Below are 19,099 nucleotides of genomic sequence, written 5' to 3'. Positions count from 1 at the left end.
GCTTTTGAGCTTTCCTCTTCTCTAAATACAAGTTGCACATCTGAAGATCTTGCGCTTCGGACAGTTCTGAAAGACCAGAGCCAGTCTGACTCTTCCAGATCCTTGTTGGCAATGCTTTAGAAGTGTTCCTTCCAAAACCTGAATTTAACGAGATCGTTACTCGTCGCTTTGCAGGCGGTTTTGATCTCTCTCGCGGCAGCACTGGGCCCACAGAAGTACACACCGACTGTGGCCTTCATTTGCGCCGTGAGGGATGATTCCTTGCCTACGTCCAGGTATGTCTGGTCCATGAGACCGTCCCTCATCGCGCCGAACAGACGCTTGAAGTCAGGGCGGCCAAATTGTGTCTTCGTGCGTAGCGCGGTCAAGGGGTCGACTGCGTTGCCCACAGTATTGAGGTAGATATTTGCCGCCGTATTGGCATCGACGCGTTGCGTAAGGTATGTGTGGATGCGAAGGAACTCGGGGCCGCCAACACTTTCTGCCGCATCGGCGGATTGTCGCTCGAGAGAGGTCAGCAGCGTCTGGAACCATTCGAACGACTCGACAGAGCGAGTGACCCAGAGGAATTCCACACGTTTGAGACGTCTAGGTGGGTTGGGTCCCGCGCGGATATTGTAGATGTGCTTGAGCACCGATGCCCATGGTGTCACACCAATACCTGTGCCGATGAGCACGGCAATTTCGTTGTCGAAGACGTCTTCGGCGGGTGCACCATAAGGTCCGTCGATACGGATAGCAGGCATCTCTTGATCCTGTCGCAAGGCAATTTCGTAGATGCCCTCCTTGTCTAGATCGTCGAATTCCTTGGCCTGTGCGGGACCGCAACCCAATGCATCACCCACAGCTTTGGTCCAGTCTCCCACCTGGCGGACGTGCACCGAGATGTAGGGGTCAAACGGGCACGAGGTGATTGTGAAAGGGTGCCATTGTTGGCTCGAGACAGCCGGGATATTGATGAACAGCCATTGGCCTGCCTTGTATTTCATGCTGGGTTTTTGGAATTGGATTTCCATGGCATCGTAAGGGTGGCGGACGACCTTTGTGATTCTGGTCTCCCTTCTCGCGCGGACCTCACGCCAGAGTCGCTCGAAAAGGTAGAGGCCACCTGACCAAAGCTCCCACCGCCAGCCTTCGTAGCCAAGGCAGTGAGCCCAGAATATCTTGCCAGCAAATGGGGAGAAGGGCTGGGCGGTATCTCGCACGAAACAGCCCACGGCGTGTGTATACAAGGCCAGGAGGAAGGGAATGAAGAGGTGGTGAGTGTACCAGAAAGTCTCGAAAGACTGTTGTCGAATCTTCTGGTGGGCGGTAGTGTACATAAGCAACATACACAGCAGCATAATGTGACCGGTGATGCCACCAGCCTGGGTGTAATGAATCTGAATTGCCGTCTCAGGTCGGATCTGGTTCTTTTCGACATTGAAGAAGTTGACATAATGAGCAGTCACATGCACGGTGGTAAACAGGAGCAGAGCATAGGCACACTGTCGGTGGAACCAGTGTGTTTCGTCAAGAGGTAGCCACCTGAATTTTGGTCTCAGGAAACGCATGAGATTCCGACACATGGGCAGCAGGATGAGCATGACGTCCACCGAGAGGACAAGACCAGCTCCTCGCGACATCCATACCGAAAAGGTCAGAGTGTTGAGGCCAGCTAAACGGGGATCTGCTGCTTGCTTCCACCTGGAAATGGTGTTAGTCGTCGACGAATTCCTCGGGCTGTTGGGACACCTACCATCCAATGGCAAAAATACCCCAGTGAAATCCCCACCACAGAATATAGAAAAGAATCTTGCTGGGAGCGAAATGGGACTTGAGGGTCGCCATGACTTGGGGACTCTCAAGTGGATGATCTTTGAACGGAATGTATATGAGGTATCGATGGAACCGTGGCCGAATGTTCCTGTCTTCGTCGAGGGCTATCTCGTCTGCATGTCTGGGGAGAGCCAAGAAAGGTATGTCGTGGCAATACGAGCGATGTGCTGAGGAGTAAAAGAGCGTCGAATGAAGATTGCGAGTGATGGAAGGTTAAGCTCACACTGGAGCCGCAAGTTGAGGCTTATGAGAAGACCGATCAGGTAGGAACCATAGGGTAAAGTTGCTGTCCGGAGACTGGCAATCCGAGATATTGTGTCTTGACCAGACGATCACACAGTAGATCATACGAGGAGTACGGTACTGATGGCAAATTGGTCGATTAGATTCGATGTGGCCAAGGGTCCGCAGTGTCGCAGTGAGCAACAATGGTGAAGCAGGAGTTCAAACAAGACAGTCTGGAGCAGTGGTGAGGATGAGAGAGGGGGAATACGACTGAATTAGTATAGCAGACGGGTGAGGGTTGAGGTCGAAACAGGCTGGGAGTGGAACCCGGGAGATCTGGGACAGGAGCTGTAACAGGAGTGGAAGGAGGTTTAGGAGGTGAGATATTTCCGACCTGTGCTGAATGTATAGAAGATTCTTTTCGGGGGAACGTTGCAGTTGAGTATGACGAGATAAAAGAATGTAAACGATGTGATAATGCCAAAAAACGGGAATATTGAACAGGACTAACGAAGCAGTTTACCGTCCTCGTGGGATAGCTACACGCCATACAAGATTGACTTGATACGAGCCAAAGGTGACTTGGGGTCGGGTCGGTGAATTTGTGGATCTCCAGGGCACACCCACCTGCATGAAACCCTGGTCCCCTAGTCTCAAAGCGAGAGGCTGTCTGAATGGCACAGAATGGACCCCGGGGTCAGGCACCGAGCAACGGCGTCTTACCTGATCGAGGGGGCTGGGCGGTTATTGGGTGGTGAGGAAGAAAGGGTCAGGGAAACGGCCGCAGGAAACAAGATGAAGCTCGAGAGCCACTTGGTGGTCGATGAATAACAAGATGATCTGACAGGTGGGAGGACGAGGTTGGAAACAAGAACGTGGGCAAACATGGCAGCTCCGGAAGGCGTGGCATGATCAACTATCGAACGGAAGACGTGATAACGGTATATCGTCACGCATATAGCTTCATATAAAGAGCGAGAAGCTGTAGAACCGAATATGGGAAAAAGCAAGAGGCGAGAGGATCCATGGGCAGGAATTTGGACCCGATAGAGAAAGGCGAGTGAGAGGTGCAAGTCAAGTGTAAGAAAAAGGTGAAGCCCACCAGCGTATCAGGAAACGTTTCGAAGCGCCCTGGAATGTGTTCGGAATGGTTAGTGTCCGGGACTTGCCCCGCTGGCAACCCGTGGACCTGCCTGGGCGTGCCTGGACGTGGGATCAGCCACCCCGGGCGCCCATCTCACTGGCTCCCACTGGCTGCCACGCCCTCGAATCACACTCGCTTGGCCTAGTGAGCCTGATCAACCCTGCCTTTTAGGCTCCTTAGCGCCCGCCGCAGCTCCCGCATCACATCCATGTCGGTGCTTAATTCTGCTCCTCGATTCGCTACTTGGCTCACCACCTCACACCCACGACTCGTTCCTTTGGCTGCAGCAATGGGTTGAATGGCTTCCAGATCTCGACAGCAGCTTGCAGCTTGCAGATGACCTGCTGCTGTGACTTCTATTTTCAGGCGCTTAAACCCACCCGCCGTCACCGAGTCACTTCCCTCCCCTCCGCACTCAGCACCCACTCGGCGAATCATACAACCTCATGGCAAGGAATATCACCAGATCTGGCGGGTGCAGGCCAGCACTATTGATTGATTTTGTTTCCCATTGCTGCACTGCATCTTGGGGCTAACGCAATAGCTCCATTGACAGCCAACGGCCCAGGTAGGATGGTCTTTGTCGGGTGCTCGGTAGAGCGCGGTGAGAGGACCCAGAAGACGAGCTCATCTTCCCACGAGCAACTACATCTCTTGAATGTTTTCATTGATTCTTCGTCTCCAAACTTCTTGTAAAGTGAATTAACCTTGAGGACCGCGAGAGATCGCTCTGAATCCTCCAATACTGTCCCTTCTGGTGGTTTGTGGCCCGGGTTGTCGCAAACTCCACACCTGTAACACTTTCTGTCTCCGAACCGCCTCAACCACTCTGTGGGCGAGACGACACCTGCGACCAATCTCTTACGCGCCAACCCACCGACTTCAAGTACTCGAGCTTTCAGACACTGCCGGACCACTTCTTCTGGCTCCTGATACTTCCCCCTCTGACGGCTGATCCCTCACTGTCGACAGCCTGGTCAGACACTGCCAAACACACTCTGATACCGGCTTAACCCTCACCGAAATCACCTATTCCTCCCTGTCAAGGGGAGGAAAGCATTGACCAAGCTTTGCTTGACCAAGTCTCCTCATATACCTCGCCAACCCTGATGCTTCTGCGGTAATCCCCAGGCGCAGGTCGTCCTTTTCTGCGTGCTCGTTCTTTCGATCCTTTGCTTGGGGCGACGACTTTCATTCTTTACCCTTTTGATCTTTTCCACCATACAACACACGATCATCTCTTGAAATTGAAATTAAAAAAAGAGAAAACCTTTCTTCCTCGACATCATGGGCAAACTCATCAAAAACCACTGGGCCCGTCTCATCGTCCTCACAGCCGCCACATATCAAGTCCTCGCCAGCCTGGAAGGCTTCTTCTGGCCCAAGATCTTTTGGGACTTCCTCACCAAGAACCTCGACGGAGCCGTGAAACCTTTTCCGATTTTACAAATCATCAACTTGATCCTGGCATTCATAAGCCTCGCTTGGGAATGGCCACTTGCTCCGGTGGTCAAGCTGTTGCCGGGACTTCATCGGAGTATGGAGGCAAGACTGGTGGTGTACCCGCTGTCCGCTCTGGCTGCGGTCATCATGTATCAATCAACCAATGCGGCATTATACTACATCATTGGGGTGATTGTATACTTTTGGGCTTACTCAGAAGGCGAGGTAAGCTATTTGACTCGAATCATACTCTCACAAAAAGAAAGCATCTTGCTGACGTAATACCCACCAGACTGTGTGTCCAGAGCCTTGGACTGTTCCCAAGAGAGGCGGTGCCAGGCCCGGCAAAGTATGAGGATTATCAGAACAGCTGTGCTGCAATTTTAAATTTAAGAGTTGCTCCGATGTACTGGAACAACGGCGTTGGTTATGATCGCAGATCCCCTCTGGATATTGAAGTCGACGGGACTCGGGCACACAAAGATTGGGTGTGGCATGTGTACGCCAGCAACTGTAGATATTATGCCCGACATGGGAAATGAGACTATCATGTTATACAAGTATGGCATCTAGATTCGGAGGGTTGCTTGCTCTGTACAATAGAAAAGGATGTTGTCGTTATCACTTGAAAAAAAGGAAAAGGGGGGATGAGGCTAGCTGCCTATGATATACGAGGTAGTCGTCCCACCTCATTTCAGGCCCCCCAACTTCAAGCGTCTTCCAGCTCATTTCACATTCAGATAGGCAATCTATGCACCGAGATGTCGTGCATTAACAATGTGACTAGCATGTGTTCCGGAGTGGATGGAAGTCAATCGATTCTTTCTTGCTTGTATGGGGTTAGAGGAGGGAAGGTTCTGCTGAGCCATCTACGATACGCAGTACGTGGTGGTCTCTTCACACTTTTTGTCGACGCTCGACCACTCCTCGAAAACATCAGGGTCTCAGTAGAGGTGTCTAGACACTGTTGTCTTCATAACGGCGCCATCACTGCCTGAACCTCAAACACACAGCTATACCAGTCGTATTGATTTTCTTCTCTCTTCCTCATCCCTACGCCATTCAACATGCATCAGATATGTCCTGCAATCTTTTCTTTCCTTCGTTACGGCAGACATGGTGCACAAGGAGGATTTGACGGGATGGAAGAAACAAAGGTCGCTTCGAAAGCACGAGTCGAGGGTGCCGGCGGGTTATCGTTCGCGTAGCTCATAAGAGGCTCGAGGCTTTAAGACAGGGGAAGAGGGATAGGCTATAGGGGTAAGGATGTTGAAGGGGCATTCAGTTCAGGCGTGGTTGGCACTGGAGTGCGCCATTAGACATTGTCGATGCTTGGTGTGGATGTACATAACTGCGCTCACGTGCCAGACGAGGATGTTTGTCAGCCGCCAGTCATTTCTTTCTGCACGTCATTGTCAGACATCAACCGGCTGTTTACAAGGATTCCTCGTATTGTGTCGAAGCCACATGAATACTAGGTACACGATTCAAGAAGCGGTCTCAGAGCACAGAAGATCTTCAATCCACCCGATCCCAGAGAAGCCTATCGTCGGTGGCTTTTTCGTTCGTGGCTGAAACAACTTGGCGACGTTTGAAATCCGACACCGATCACCAAGACGCCACACCAGGCATTCATCAGCCAGAGAAAGGGGACGACCTTCCTTTTCCTACATTATTATTCACGCAACTGATGACCCTCTCGATGGCTCATTGTTACTACAGACGCTGTGCCTGGATAGCGGCCAACTCCAAAACTTGGACAGCCCGTCGATTTTGAAATTGCGTGCTCTCGACGGTTCGTTGAGTTTGCAACACCAATTTCCTGAGACCCCTGTCGAGGGCCACTTTGGGGTGGAACAGACGACACACACACCACACACCACAACGACGAGCAATCGCGAGATGGGAGGGGTGGTGCCCGCTGTGCGAGGCTCTGTTCCTAGCTCGAACTCACTACACCAAGGTTTGTGGCTCCCCTTTATATCAGGCTTTTGGTCGCCCGGTTATAGTTTCACTGCTCTTTTCTGTCTGTTGTTTGTTTGCTACCATCCCTCTACGGTACACAGTCGCTCGTTTTTGTTTAAAGCCCACGTTCTTTCGTTGCAACTCGCCTGCCTAACCTCCCTCACTGCCTGTCTTGCCACCGAATCGAATCGAAAACAGTCTGCTCTGAACCTCGACAGATCCGCACCATGAAGTCCTTCCTCGCCATTCCTGCGCTGTTTGCCCTCGGCGCCGTCGCCGACTCCTGGGGCTTCACCTGGACGTTCTCCAACGAGCACAGCACCTGGACCTCCTGCACCTATGCCACTGAGAACGCTACCGCGACCCCCGTCGAAGTCTCGACGTCCACCGCGTCCTGGTCCGAGTGGACCTCCACCACCTCGTACACGGCGACCTACAGCTCAGGCGCCTCGACATGGGGCATTCCGACGGCCGTGAGCTACAGTGTGGCCTCCAACTGGACGAGCATGATCCCTGCACCAACCTCGGCCACCAGCACCGTCCCGCTCAGCACGACTGCGGCGCCCGTTACCAGCTCCGTGGAAGCCACGAAGACCACCGCTGTCCCGTCCGCGTTTACTGGTGCCGCTGCCCCCAATGTCAACGGAAAGATTGCCGGCATGGGTGCTGTCGCTCTGGCTGGGTTGGCATTGGTTCTGTAAGTCGAACCACCAGGGAGAGGGACAATGTGGACGGCAAAATATACGAAGGCAAACAAAGATACCCCGTGAGATGTGAGCTGGAGGGTGTTTGCTCATGTGCGCCTTTTGGTCACCGACAGGGAAATTGGTACATCATTACGGGTTAAGGAAGGAAGCTATCATCAGCAACGAGGCTTTGTTTCCTCACCCGACCCGGGAAAACCCTACGAAATGAACTTGTCCATGTCTTTCCCATCACATGGGTTGCAGCAAAAACAGGCAGATATGTTATTACGTATTTTGGTGCGGAGCTTGTGTAATTCATTATTTCAGAACTTGGATTTTGCAATTACCCACGAGTATCCCATCGGCGTTCGATTTCCCGTCGTGAAGTATTTAATGGCTCGCGACCCGCCTTCCGTCAACTACTGTAAGCGAAGTTGAGATCACAGATGCCACTACTGCTCGGTGCTCGTACTATGTATATCCATGGAATCCATTGTTTTTGGGGACTTATAGTGAGACATTGAGAACGGGAACTCGGCATAACGACGAGCAACTGGAAACGATCTCCATTGGTGTGTCCCTTTGTATCCATCCTTTTCTCGAAGCGTTGCGTGGGGCGAGCAAATTAATAACAAACAAGCGAGGCTAACGAGGCCTTGAAATAGATGCGATCGTCGCGTCTGTTCCGAAGACCCTACTAACTAGTCTAGTCCAGTCCAGTCCAGCCTCAGCCCGAAACTTTGCTTGCAGTGAAGTGAGTACGAGGTACCACGACAACAAGCATGTTGAGATCCGCTTCCGTCCATTCCTAGGTACAGCACGTACGAGGTACTCTGCTCGGTGTGAGCCAGTGACAGCTACAGCAGCAGCAACGGATCAAATGGAAAAGCTTTGCGTGAGCTGGAATAATACGAATTACCACTACTGCGTCAGGTATCTATCTATCTAATCTATCTAGTCAGTCTGTCAGGCCTGCAGCAGCCCTTGAGTCATCTCACACAACATTTGTTTACGCAGTAGCCTTTTGTGCATGGCACACCTACATATATATCTATACCGAACGGAGTATCGACTTGCTCAGACAGGTACAGTACCTGGCTTCTCCGTGCGGACCCAGGGATAACAAACAACTCTACTACTGCTGGTGCTGGTGCTGTTGCTGCTGCTGGGAGAGTTCCAAAACGTTTTTGGTCTTTCCAGCCCAGCTCAACCCCCTTATCGCCGTTCTACAAACAAAAAGGGTATGTACGTTACGTTAAAAAAGAAAGAAGGAGAGGCGTGTGGCGGACGACCTACGGCCATGACCAAGGAAGGAGGATTCTTCTTCTTTTTCTTCTTGTCCTAGCTCGTCTGGGTCCTATCTCTGTCCTATCTGTACTTGCTGCTGCGTCTGTGCGACATGAACGCCGGCGGCGGCATCATTGCGACCACCGACGTCACGATCATGCCACGGCCACGGCCACGAGGCACCAGTCGGCGGACCAGAACTCGAGCAAGTCGGTCTCCAGATCCGAGTCCGCCCTGCTCCAAACGTTCCAGCAAGTCCGTCTGCCCTGCACGTCGATCGCCCAGCTCTATTCGCAGGTCGAGACGAACAAGGATCCCACGGTCGAAAGACGGGAAGAGGCGCTCAAGCTGCTACCGGAGAATGAGTTGCCTAGTGAGCATACCCGTATGCATATATATACACACACCACATCTCCGCTTTCTCCCTGCTTGTATCTCCCTGGCTCCGGGTTCTATGACATCTTCTTTACGGACATTTAATCAAACTATACACAGAGAAGGCAGACGAGTCGTCCCGTGGGTTTCAGCTATGATGTTGTTGAGGCAACTCGTCTAGCCAAGGAGCTTTTGCTCGAGACCAATCGTCTCTCTGCCGCAATGACTTCACGCTAGAACTCAACAAGTCTCTGGCATGGCACGGTTAGTGTCGAAGCAATAGAATCCAGGAGTAAAATTCATATAGTGCTATGACTGAATGCACGGTGCTGGTTCTATATGCATGCCATCGATGGTTGACCTTGTGTGCCCTACTTACTTGAATACAACATGTGGCGAAGTCCATCCGCCGAGAGAACCTTCAATATCCCAAGCGGATTGCTCCATCGTTTCTTCCGGCCAGCCAACCCGTCCTCCACAATCTCCGGCTTTTCGGGCGTCTCTTTCGCTTCAGCATAATATATCTCCGCTGGATCCTCGGGCCCAACCTCGGGTCCAGCCGCATCATGACTGACCCTGTGACTCCTCGTTCCTCTCCGTGTCAGAGCATGGTGTCCTTGCGAGACGGCCAGCTTCCTCGTGACACTGCCCCCGATCATCCGACTGACCACATTATCCATGGTGTCCACCTCGGGTACCTCACGCGACTTCGTTCTCGAGGGTGTCATCTCGTCCAAGCTTTCTTTGCGAACTTCGAAGACAGGTGTCGAATGTTTCGTTCTGTTATATCGGCTCTCGTTCGACAGGTCGAATGACTTGCGGCTGGTAAGCGATAAGCTACCAGACCGCCTTGAGAACGGAGCATGGATGGAGGCCAGACTCAGTTTTCGGACCAGCGAACCTGCTGATGCTCGGATGATTTGGCCGCCGCGAGAGCCAATCATGCCTGGGTACGGCAGCTTCTCCTTTGTCCATACATCACTCAAGGTTGACTCAAGCCTCGCTCGCTCCGACCGTTTTGGTGCGAGGACGACGACCCTGTTGGACGTCATATGTGACTGAGATCTGTTGATGGCCAAAGAAGACGGCTGGCGAAACTCGTGCAAGTCTTGCGGATTGTTGGTGTTTCGGATGATGACTTGGCAAACGGTGGCTCGATTTCCCACTGTGGCCGCTCTTTGCACGGAAGGATTTCTCGATAAGGTCGAGCTTTGTTGACTGTACACCTGCCCGATCGATCGGAGGTTGAGGCTGATGCTCGAGGGAATCTGGTGCAACAGCTCGTCCATTCTTCCTCCCGAAGCATCATTGCGTTGTAAACCCCGTCTCCAAGCATTTTCTTCGATGGCAGAGCAGGCACTCAGGATGAATTCGTGCAAGTGGCCACTCATCTCGAAACATATTTTCCATGTGTAGACGGTCGAGTGACATTGAAGCCCCCGGCCATCGCTGGCCGATTCAATCCTGGTGTCCTGTAAATGTAAGAAAGCGATCACCTCAAATTTCGCGGTGGCTCCTGCGGGCAACGCAATGATGAGACTGGTGTCAAACAATATGCATAGGGCGTAGCGACCGTCGACTTTGGTATTCCGGGTTTGCCAAGTCACATGCAGAACACCAATCAATTGAATGTTCCCAAGCATTCGAAATTGCTCGGCCCGTAAAGATACTTTGTCGCAAATCAGCCGTGTCTGAAGCGACCATCGACGTTGAATCTGAGTTCGAGTTTCATGGTTATCTGTGGCTTTGTTGACTGTTTGAACAACCTCTCTCAAACACGTCAAGATTGCTTCCAGATCGGAGTGTGTATTGGGGCAATCCGTCACTGGTGTTTGCCTCAAAAGATCGTCAAAGAGGAGAGGGTACTTTGTCATGCGCTGTATCGGTTTAATAAGGAGATCCCCGACCGTCAAACCTTTTCTTTCACTTTGCCGTTTGTGGTCGAGAGCAACAAGGGACCGTGCCAGGGATTCGATTCCCGACTCGTAGGTTGACCAGAGTGTAGGAGAATGTCGCTGCAGCTCTTGGGCGACGAGGCTGTGATTGGCACAATATTCCTCGTAGACCATCAAGTCACTCAAGAAATCCCTGAAAACGCTCGCCACGTCCGCAACATCAGACGGTTCTGCTCCCCCCAAATATGTCCGACCGCGTGAAGCTTCGGATGACTCCATCGAACTGCGTGTTCGACGATTGCCGCGTCCGAGCTTGACTGCGACGCTGGACTCGAGGCTTCTCCACCGCTTGTGATAGGTGGGCGAGCCGAGACGCCGGGGAGAGGTCGTGTCTGCCCACTTTCGTGCTGCAGCTTCATACGCAGCCTGGTGCAACCGCTCCAGCAGTCTCTCATGCACAGAAAGAAGATCGTGGACGTTCCTCAGCAGAGAGGATCTGAGCCGATCGGTAACTGTCATCGTAGTCGCCAGGAGAGTCGAATACAGGTATATCAGAGCCTTCAGATCACCAATATAGCTCTCTTCAGTGGTGACTAACTCGACGAGAATTTGTCTCCTTTTGATGGCTCTGCGAAAAGCGGCTTCGTCCACGGATGCCGCTGTCAGTGGTCGATCGCTCTCCACTGAAGGTCTTGCGCTGGGGGTGCAGATGTAAGAACTGTCTCTTGAACGGCCGATACGGAGCGACCGAGGGGCCAGGCTAAAGCTTGTGTTACTGAGACTTGCTGTTTTCATGGTGTGCACGAAGCCTGAGGAAGCATTAGAGTGTCGCTTCCGGTGCCAACCCGAGTGCGGCTCTGCCCTTGATGTGTCTTCTGAAGCGTTTGGGACCAACGATGTCTCGAGAAGAGACTGCGAAGACTCGTCCACGGCGTTAAACCAGTTGCGAATATGCTCTCTTGAATACGGGCTCAGATCTTGACAATTTTCCAATTCGGCGCAGGATATTTCCGCGGACAGCGACTTGCGAAGCCTGTAGTGTTCTCGATTTCCTGAGCCGCCGTGCGTGCGCTTCTGCTCATTACGCAGTTCTGCCAGTGGTGTGCGAGCCTGATTTGGACCGTCATAATACCTCTGGGTAGGTCCGGTTCCGATCCGTCTATTTGAATGAATGGGATGGGAGAAGTGCGGTCTTGAACTTTCGGTGATTGGCAGGAATTCATCATGGTTTGCTCGTTCTTTGAGGCCGTTGGTCGATGAAAGCGCCGGAGTCTGATAAGATGAATTTGGAAGGATGTTCTCACGGCAGGGTAGATCACGCTCGGGTTTTGTTACCTGCGCAGGAGCAGACGATACCGAGAGCGTTGAAGCGGAAGAGATGTGCGGGTCTTGATGAATGCAGAACGTTTTCAACGAAGATGTAGAGATCGTTGGACGAGAAGAACAAGCTGACCATGAGCCACAATATATGTTCGTTCTACTCTCGAAATGTCGGCTGAATGGAGTTGTTACCACGGAGGGCAAAAGCTGAGCCGTCATGATTTATCAATAGAACATAAATTAAGCTCGGAAAAGATAGAATCTCAACGATGGAAGACAAAATGAGAGCCAACGGTCAAAATTCCCATTAGAGGGACCAAACGACCAACGCTGAACTGGTGCCCAAAAGCTGAGTGATACGACATGGCAACAGTGACAGCTCGAAGACGGCTGAAGGTAGAGAGGCCTTGAGTCGACCAGTTTGCAATCTGCCGGGGCAAGGAAGGTGGTGTCCAGCAACCCACAGGAAGAGAAGGAGCAAGACTCTGGTGATAGAACGAGTCTGACACATTTCGTCCGGGTCACTTCTGAGATAATGAGATAATAAACCCCATCCCCTACCTGGATACTTTTTTCCAAAACTTGACGAGCGGAAACAACATCAAAATGAGATTGTCTGTGGAACATGGAGCTGGAGCCACCAAATGTTTGACAGGTCGACCCAAAACATGCTGCCGTTTGCGGCATCAGAAGCGAAATGTCATCGGCAAATAGGCCAGGAGCTGTGGAAGAGCAGGTGATAAAATCATGTCAGCCCTCTCAATCGAAGGAAAGGACCACGACAAGAAATAGTCAAAGACATAAGTCCAACATCAACGCAAGGAGGCGGCGGCGGCGACGTTTGTCCGGATAATTATCGGAGAAACTTTGGGCGTCCTTGAGTTCCCCGCTTACATTTGTTGGTTCTCCGCCATGTTAACTGCACCTACGCGTTCCAGGAGCTGCCTGCGTTCGCCATGTTCGTGGCCCGAATCTTTGTACCTTCCTTGCTTCCCTCGAACTCCCTGCATGCTTGATGAATGACCATGGGACTTCCGATGGATCCTAACCTCGCCGATATCCATGTCCCCAGCGGACCTACCTCGATCCACCAGGCCGAGTCGTTTGAAGGTCTCACTTTACAGCAACTCATTGCACGCAAGGACAATCTCGAGGCAGAATTGAAGGCTTTGGGGGCAGTCCTAGATAGTCATGGAGTCACCATGCAGACCAGTCTTACCACATTTGATGGGTACCCAAGATCAGACATTGATGTGGCGCAAGTCCGAGTTACACGAGCGCGCATTGTTGTTCTCCGCAACGACTGGAAAGCTCTGATGGACAAGATCGAGAAGGGTCTACATGAACACCATGCCAAGTACCAGGCCTCGGACGAATACAAGAACTCCCTGAATCAGTCTCAACCACACCCAGCAGCTGCTTCTGCATCCGATCAGGCACCCTCTGTTCCCGAAACCCCATTCGCAAAAGTGAACAGCGTGGAGCCGGGAAGTCCTGCACATGAGGCTGGCCTGAAGGCTGGCGACCTGGTCAGGAGGTTCGGTGCCGCAATTTGGTCAAACCACGAGAGGTTACGCAAAGTTGGGGAAGTTGTGAGCCAGAATTTGGGTCGGCCGATCTTGGTGAAGGTCTCTCGTGGCGCAGGGCCGCAGGCACAAGAGCTGGATTTGAGGTTGACTCCAAGACAAAACTGGGGTGGAAGAGGCACACTAGGATGTCACATTGTTCCCATATGAAATCTCAAGCTGGTGCCACTGGTGGAAGATGCATACACTCTCGGGGAATCAAATGAGCTGAGCAGCCCCGGCTTGGGCACAACTTGTGGTATACCAGCGTGAGGATGGGTTCCAGACACCTGGGCTTCGTTACGGCCATGTCCAACACCTTTAGGGATCCTAGTCGATGCGATCCCACTCATTTTTGTAACAATAGTTCTACTGGCTTCGATCAATAGACCGACTCGGACTGGATTTCCCCCTCCATCTCATTATGTAAGCAGTTCTGTTGCGGTCACGTGCTGGGCAGTGATGCAAAAATCGCCAGTGACGCCGCTGGGATATGCCAAGCGCTAGCCGTGAAAACAAACCGACACCCTCAACTTGCGCCTGCTTTCACTTTCCCAAAGATACCATCAAACCACCTTCTCTCCATCCTTTCCACTCCCTGTCTTTGACACCCCGCGGTTTTCTTAAGACTGCGGTCCTGCCATACTCACAATATCTCCATCGACCTTCCGTCTTCTGACTTGATATCAGAGATCCCCAACAAGACCACAATCATAATGGCGGAAGCTGCTTCGAACATCCCAACCTTCAAGCTCGTCTTGGTCGGCGATGGTGGTACTGGAAAAGTGAGTCCCGTCGCAAACAGATCCTGCTGTTGCTCGTTTGGACAGCCAGAATCGACGGCGATTGAAAGCAACAATACTAACGGTTTTCACAGACCACGTTCGTCAAGCGCCACCTGACGGGAGAGTTCGAAAAGAAATATATTGCCACCCTTGGTGTCGAAGTCCACCCTCTAGGATTCTCAACCGTACGTCAGCTAGTCGTTGGGAAATACACATAAATCTAACCGCAATCCAGAACCTAGGGCCAATCCAGTTCGATGTGTGGGACACCGCAGGTCAAGAGAAGTTTGGCGGTCTTCGGGACGGCTACTACATCAACGGACAATGCGGCATCATCATGTTCGATGTCACCTCCAGGATCACATACAAAAATGTCCCCAACTGGCACCGTACGTCAAAAGACACCTTGGACACATGATTTTAGAAGAGTATTAGATCTGACCAAAACTGCAGGTGATCTCGTGCGCGTCTGCGAAAACATCCCCATCGTTCTTTGCGGAAACAAAGTCGATGTGAAGGAACGCAAAGTCAAGGCCAAGACCATCACGTTCCACCGCAAGAAGAACCTCCAATATTACGATATTTCGGCCAAATCCAACTACAACTTCGAGAAACCCTTCCTTTGGCTGGCGCGGAAATTGGTCGGTAACCCTCAGCTCGAGTTCGTGGCTGCTCCAGCTCTTGCTCCTCCCGAGGTCCAGATCGATCAGGCACAACTCGACCAATACCACAAGGAGATGACTGAGGCTGCGGCAATGCCTCTGCCAGATGAGGAAGACCCTGATTTGTAGACGATGACACCCAATGCCCTGCGCTTGGGCCGTGTGGTGTTGCGAATCAGGTATCAATGGTCAAGGAATTGGTCTAGCGAGACGACAGAAAGAAGGTCGTGCTGTTGCCATCATATGATTAGATCGACAGGGGACGGCTGGTGTTGATGTGTCAAGCTTCCCTGGCGGAGGGACCCGCCATTACGGAAGTGACGCCAGGTGAGAATGGTGTAGAAGTCTCGGGGGAAGGGTTTCAACACGCTGGGCAAGTGGTCAAAAACGTCCAAAGTGAAGAACAGCTCGACCTTGGTCTGCACCCATGCGTAACGAATCGCCCTTGCAATAAATCATCTTGGGATGTGACTGCTCTTAGCTTTTTTAGACTAGCTTTAGCATAGCGAGATGAGAAAGATCATTGCTTCAACCAAAAACTAAAGGTTCCCGAAACTACCCATTAAAACCCGAACTTTACTTGAACACCCTTTGGAGACGGGCCTGAACACGTTGTGAATTGTATCTAAGACACGATTGAATACACAAAACACGTACTTAATGCTTTTGAAGAAGACGGTATAATAATGAATGCCCCTCGTGGACGCTGAACGCTGAATGCTAGCCTCGCTCGCCGCCTCCCAAGGACCCGCGTCCCTGCTGAAGAGCTTTTTTCCCCTCTCCTGTAGAAGACAAGGTCAAGAATAGAATAGAAGGTGTCGCCAAAAGGCCGGTTGATTGTATACAAGAATCGAAAAGCCCATCAATCGCAGGATCGTAATGCATAGTCACCATCCAGCATTCGGTGTCCATGTCCCATGTCCCATGTCCCATGTCCTGTATTCCGTATACCCCATCAAGCAGGCAAGCAGAGCCAGTCAATTCAAGTAGAGTCAGACATCAACACGGAAAGAATCCAAGTTGCAAGTCAAAGCTGAAGTCATGCAGGGTCCCTGTGGTCAGTCTTTGGTCCTTGTTCCCGTAATCCCAAATCCAGCGCCGTCAAGCATGTGACTTGGCTCCGTCAAAAAGCAGAATGTGAACAGTAGGCCTTCGAAAATATCTCGCAGACAAGAAAATGAGATCAATCGATGTCGAGAGTATCGATCAGTAAATATCGACCCTTAGAAAGCGCTCCTCCTTGCACCGTTCCGTGAGAATTGGGTCAACTCCTTTGTCGCCGTCGTCGTCATCATCATTATCATCTTCGTCTCGCTGAGGAGGCATCTGAGTCTTTTTCTTCTCGCGGACACAATCAGCGCGGTAGCTCTCGACGTCTAGCCCAGCGTTCCTCATAACGGCCAACATCGCTCGGACGTTCAGTCTGATGGTCTCCACCGGGGACTCGGCGTTCATGAGATACCTCGTGACATTTGGGAAGAGCACGCCGAAATCGGACTGTGACAGGTGGGCGCTGTTAGGGATCAGGTAGAGGTGCGGGTCTGAGGGAGATGGCGTGTTGGCGTTTGGAGCGACGGAAAGTTTGGGGAGATCCAGCGGGAGCAAAGAGAAGGGCGAGAAGGAGAGGTCGAAATTACCGGAGTCGGGTTCATTTACGCAAGGAGTCGTGGTGGTAGCCTTGACGTCAGCGTCAGAGGTCGAGCTTGCGTTGGAAACGCTGTCGCAGATAGGTGACGGGGAGGAAGTGCGGCTGAGTTGGATAGATGAGGCGGGTGTTGACAGTGAGGATGTGGAATCTGATGGCGAAGCCGAGGAAGAAGTAACGTTGCTGGAGGTAGATGATCTAGACGTGGGGGGGATTTCTGAGAGCCTCTCTTCGTCTGATTGGGGATCCAGCTCGATGCTTCCCAGTTCGTCTTCGTCTTCGTCTCCATCTTCCGGTTCTGAATCTGGCAGTGGCTGCCTGATCGCGCCTCTCATTAATTGCTCGTCGGTTTCTCTCTCCGCCTCAGTGTCCATGTCTCGCACTTTTCTCCATGCTTCAAACCCGCTACGCCTGTCTTTCATGATCTTGTCGAGCGGAAACTCTTCTCCCGGCGTCGCAAAAGGCGTTACGAAGAGCTCGTCCCCATCATCCGATTCTAGATCTTCAGCCCGATTGGCCTCGAACCCTCGGCGTGACGTTACCTCCGGCTCTTGTACACCAGGAGGGAGCTTGTCACCAGGCGTCGCCACCAGCTGCGGTTCCGACTTCTGCTGGGGCTTGACAGACCGAGCAGCTTCGCGCTTCTCCAGCGTGTACATGGCCTCGGCGGGTCTGGCGGACAGTGCGGCCTTCATCCGATTCAGCAACTCGGGCCATTTGTAGAATTCGGAAGAGATGATCGCAACGACGTTCGTGGGAGGGTGATTCTGGCCATCGGTCGATCTGCGATGGTAACAGGGCAGAGGCTTCTCCCAGAGCCATTTCGTCAGGCCGGCACGTAATGGCATAGCCCATAAGTCGAGCAAAATTATGGGGGAGTCTGGTGTGATTTGCTTGACCAGATCACTATTGTCGGCGGGCTTATAGAGAGGACGCCAGTCCAGATCATTCTCAAACTCGGTACCTTTGAGTGAGGGTAGGAATTCGTGATAATAGACTGATTTAACAAACTGGACAATAGTACAAGCACCGAAGGAATGACCTGCCCACGTTACGTGGCCCGGCCGCAGATCGAGTGCGTCCTTCAACGACGGGCCTGGCTTCGACTTGCTCTGCACCGCTGCATAGTTGGAGAAGGTCTTGCCATGATTGAAACTTGTCAAAACGGTGAATAGCTGTTCCAGCTCCCACAGTCGTATCCTCAACTGAGCGTTGCGAGCATTGAGGACCTTGGTGGTCGGAGCGTGAGGGTGCTTTTGATAGGGGACTGTGGTGGCTCTACGGCCATCGGCTGAGCGGATTAGAGAAATAGGAGCACTGCCGTCACGATGCTCAGGGGCTGCGCAGACGATCCCAAAACTGGCCAGGGCTGCGCACACGGCGCTGTAGGCGTTGAAATTCCCTCCCAACCCATGCGAGAAGACCACCACCGGGTACTTTGAGGGTGCGTTCTTCGACAATAGCGGCGCGTCTGCCACAGCCGGTATGTTGGTCATGTTGATCAGGAATGGGATGAGTGAAATCAGCGAGGAGACGCGAGGACTCGCCCCCAGGAAAGAGGCATATGCCTGGTTCCATTCTCGCTGCGGTGTTGGAAGCCAGGGCACCGAGACCTTCGACTTTGCCTTTGGCGTCGTAGGGTAAAACAGGCGAAACTTGACGGTGGTGATTCGAGGCTCCGGTGTTGGCGACGGCGAGGGGATCTCAGACACAGGAATCTCCCATTCCGTGGTGCCGACTTTGTGTGGCCCAAACGGTTTGGGAAGAGTTGGAATTGGGCTCAGCTGTGGAAGCATCATGTGATGACCTTTTCCTGTGTTTTATTCTTCCCCTATTCCTCGTCCCCTGAGATCTCGGAGGAAGGAGAAAGTGGTCTCGTGCCTAGGTCTATAGACAGTGACTCTGTATGTAAACGGCCGGGCATATAGGCCAAAGTAAGAGGACTAGTATTCAGGTACAGAGATCTATCGATAGCTAGTAGTAGGAAGCAGTGGATTCCCTCGTGTTCTTGTAAGGTTTAGAGGTACTTGTAGCCGACGAGGTGGAACTTGGAAGAACAGGAGAAAAAAGCCTGGAGCTAGTCAGACGCCTCATGATGATGGAACATGGGGGTTGAAATTGTGATTTTATATCACAATGGCTGTGTGGCTACCACTCGCGTGCTCACCTGCTTTGTTCTGCGAAAGATTTTCACCTTTGCACGGTGCTGATAGGCAGGCACAATTCACGACGAATGGTATTGCTGTACCTCGTAAACCTAGGTATACTTGGAGGCTGCAAGTCG

At 52.1% G+C, this 19,099-nt stretch overlaps 7 protein-coding genes across 7 annotated transcripts; 4 read left to right on the top strand and 3 right to left on the bottom strand.

Moving 5' to 3' along the window:
- Positions 1–116: 116 nt before the first annotated feature.
- Positions 117–1,830, bottom strand: AYL99_00367 (hypothetical protein; the record flags this gene model as incomplete). The annotated part of the gene is made up of 2 exons (XM_018831883.1): positions 117–1,686; positions 1,739–1,830. 2 exons carry the CDS (start codon positions 1,828–1,830, stop codon positions 117–119), a joined length of 1,662 nt encoding a protein of 553 aa, XP_018697762.1.
- Positions 1,831–4,474: 2,644 nt separating this feature from the next.
- AYL99_00366 (hypothetical protein) lies at positions 4,475–4,985 on the top strand (the record flags this gene model as incomplete). The annotated part of the gene is made up of 2 exons (XM_018831882.1): positions 4,475–4,855; positions 4,923–4,985. The coding sequence occupies 2 exons, from the start codon at positions 4,475–4,477 to the stop codon at positions 4,983–4,985; spliced, it is 444 nt and encodes a 147-aa protein (XP_018697761.1).
- A 1,837-nt stretch (positions 4,986–6,822) lies between these two features.
- AYL99_00365 (hypothetical protein) lies at positions 6,823–7,296 on the top strand (the record flags this gene model as incomplete). The annotated part of the gene is made up of 1 exon (XM_018831881.1): positions 6,823–7,296. One exon carries the CDS (start codon positions 6,823–6,825, stop codon positions 7,294–7,296), a length of 474 nt encoding a protein of 157 aa, XP_018697760.1.
- Positions 7,297–9,314: 2,018 nt separating this feature from the next.
- Positions 9,315–12,377, bottom strand: AYL99_00364 (hypothetical protein; the record flags this gene model as incomplete). The annotated part of the gene is made up of 1 exon (XM_018831880.1): positions 9,315–12,377. The coding sequence occupies one exon, from the start codon at positions 12,375–12,377 to the stop codon at positions 9,315–9,317; it is 3,063 nt and encodes a 1,020-aa protein (XP_018697759.1).
- An 806-nt stretch (positions 12,378–13,183) lies between these two features.
- Positions 13,184–13,894, top strand: AYL99_00363 (hypothetical protein; the record flags this gene model as incomplete). Its single annotated transcript, XM_018831879.1, has 1 exon — positions 13,184–13,894. One exon carries the CDS (start codon positions 13,184–13,186, stop codon positions 13,892–13,894), a length of 711 nt encoding a protein of 236 aa, XP_018697758.1.
- Positions 13,895–14,439: 545 nt separating this feature from the next.
- On the top strand, positions 14,440–15,299 carry AYL99_00362 (GTP-binding nuclear protein GSP1/Ran; the record flags this gene model as incomplete). Its single annotated transcript, XM_018831878.1, has 4 exons — positions 14,440–14,508; positions 14,601–14,693; positions 14,744–14,897; positions 14,962–15,299. The coding sequence occupies 4 exons, from the start codon at positions 14,440–14,442 to the stop codon at positions 15,297–15,299; spliced, it is 654 nt and encodes a 217-aa protein (XP_018697757.1).
- Positions 15,300–16,376: 1,077 nt separating this feature from the next.
- Positions 16,377–18,611, bottom strand: AYL99_00361 (hypothetical protein; the record flags this gene model as incomplete). The annotated part of the gene is made up of 1 exon (XM_018831877.1): positions 16,377–18,611. One exon carries the CDS (start codon positions 18,609–18,611, stop codon positions 16,377–16,379), a length of 2,235 nt encoding a protein of 744 aa, XP_018697756.1.
- Positions 18,612–19,099: the final 488 nt, after the last annotated feature.

This window comes from Fonsecaea erecta, assembly GCF_001651985.1.
Source record: "Fonsecaea erecta strain CBS 125763 chromosome Unknown Scaff1, whole genome shotgun sequence".
In the NCBI taxonomy this organism is placed as follows: Eukaryota; Fungi; Ascomycota; class Eurotiomycetes; order Chaetothyriales; family Herpotrichiellaceae; genus Fonsecaea; species Fonsecaea erecta.
This window is presented reverse-complemented; position numbering and strand designations above follow the sequence as displayed.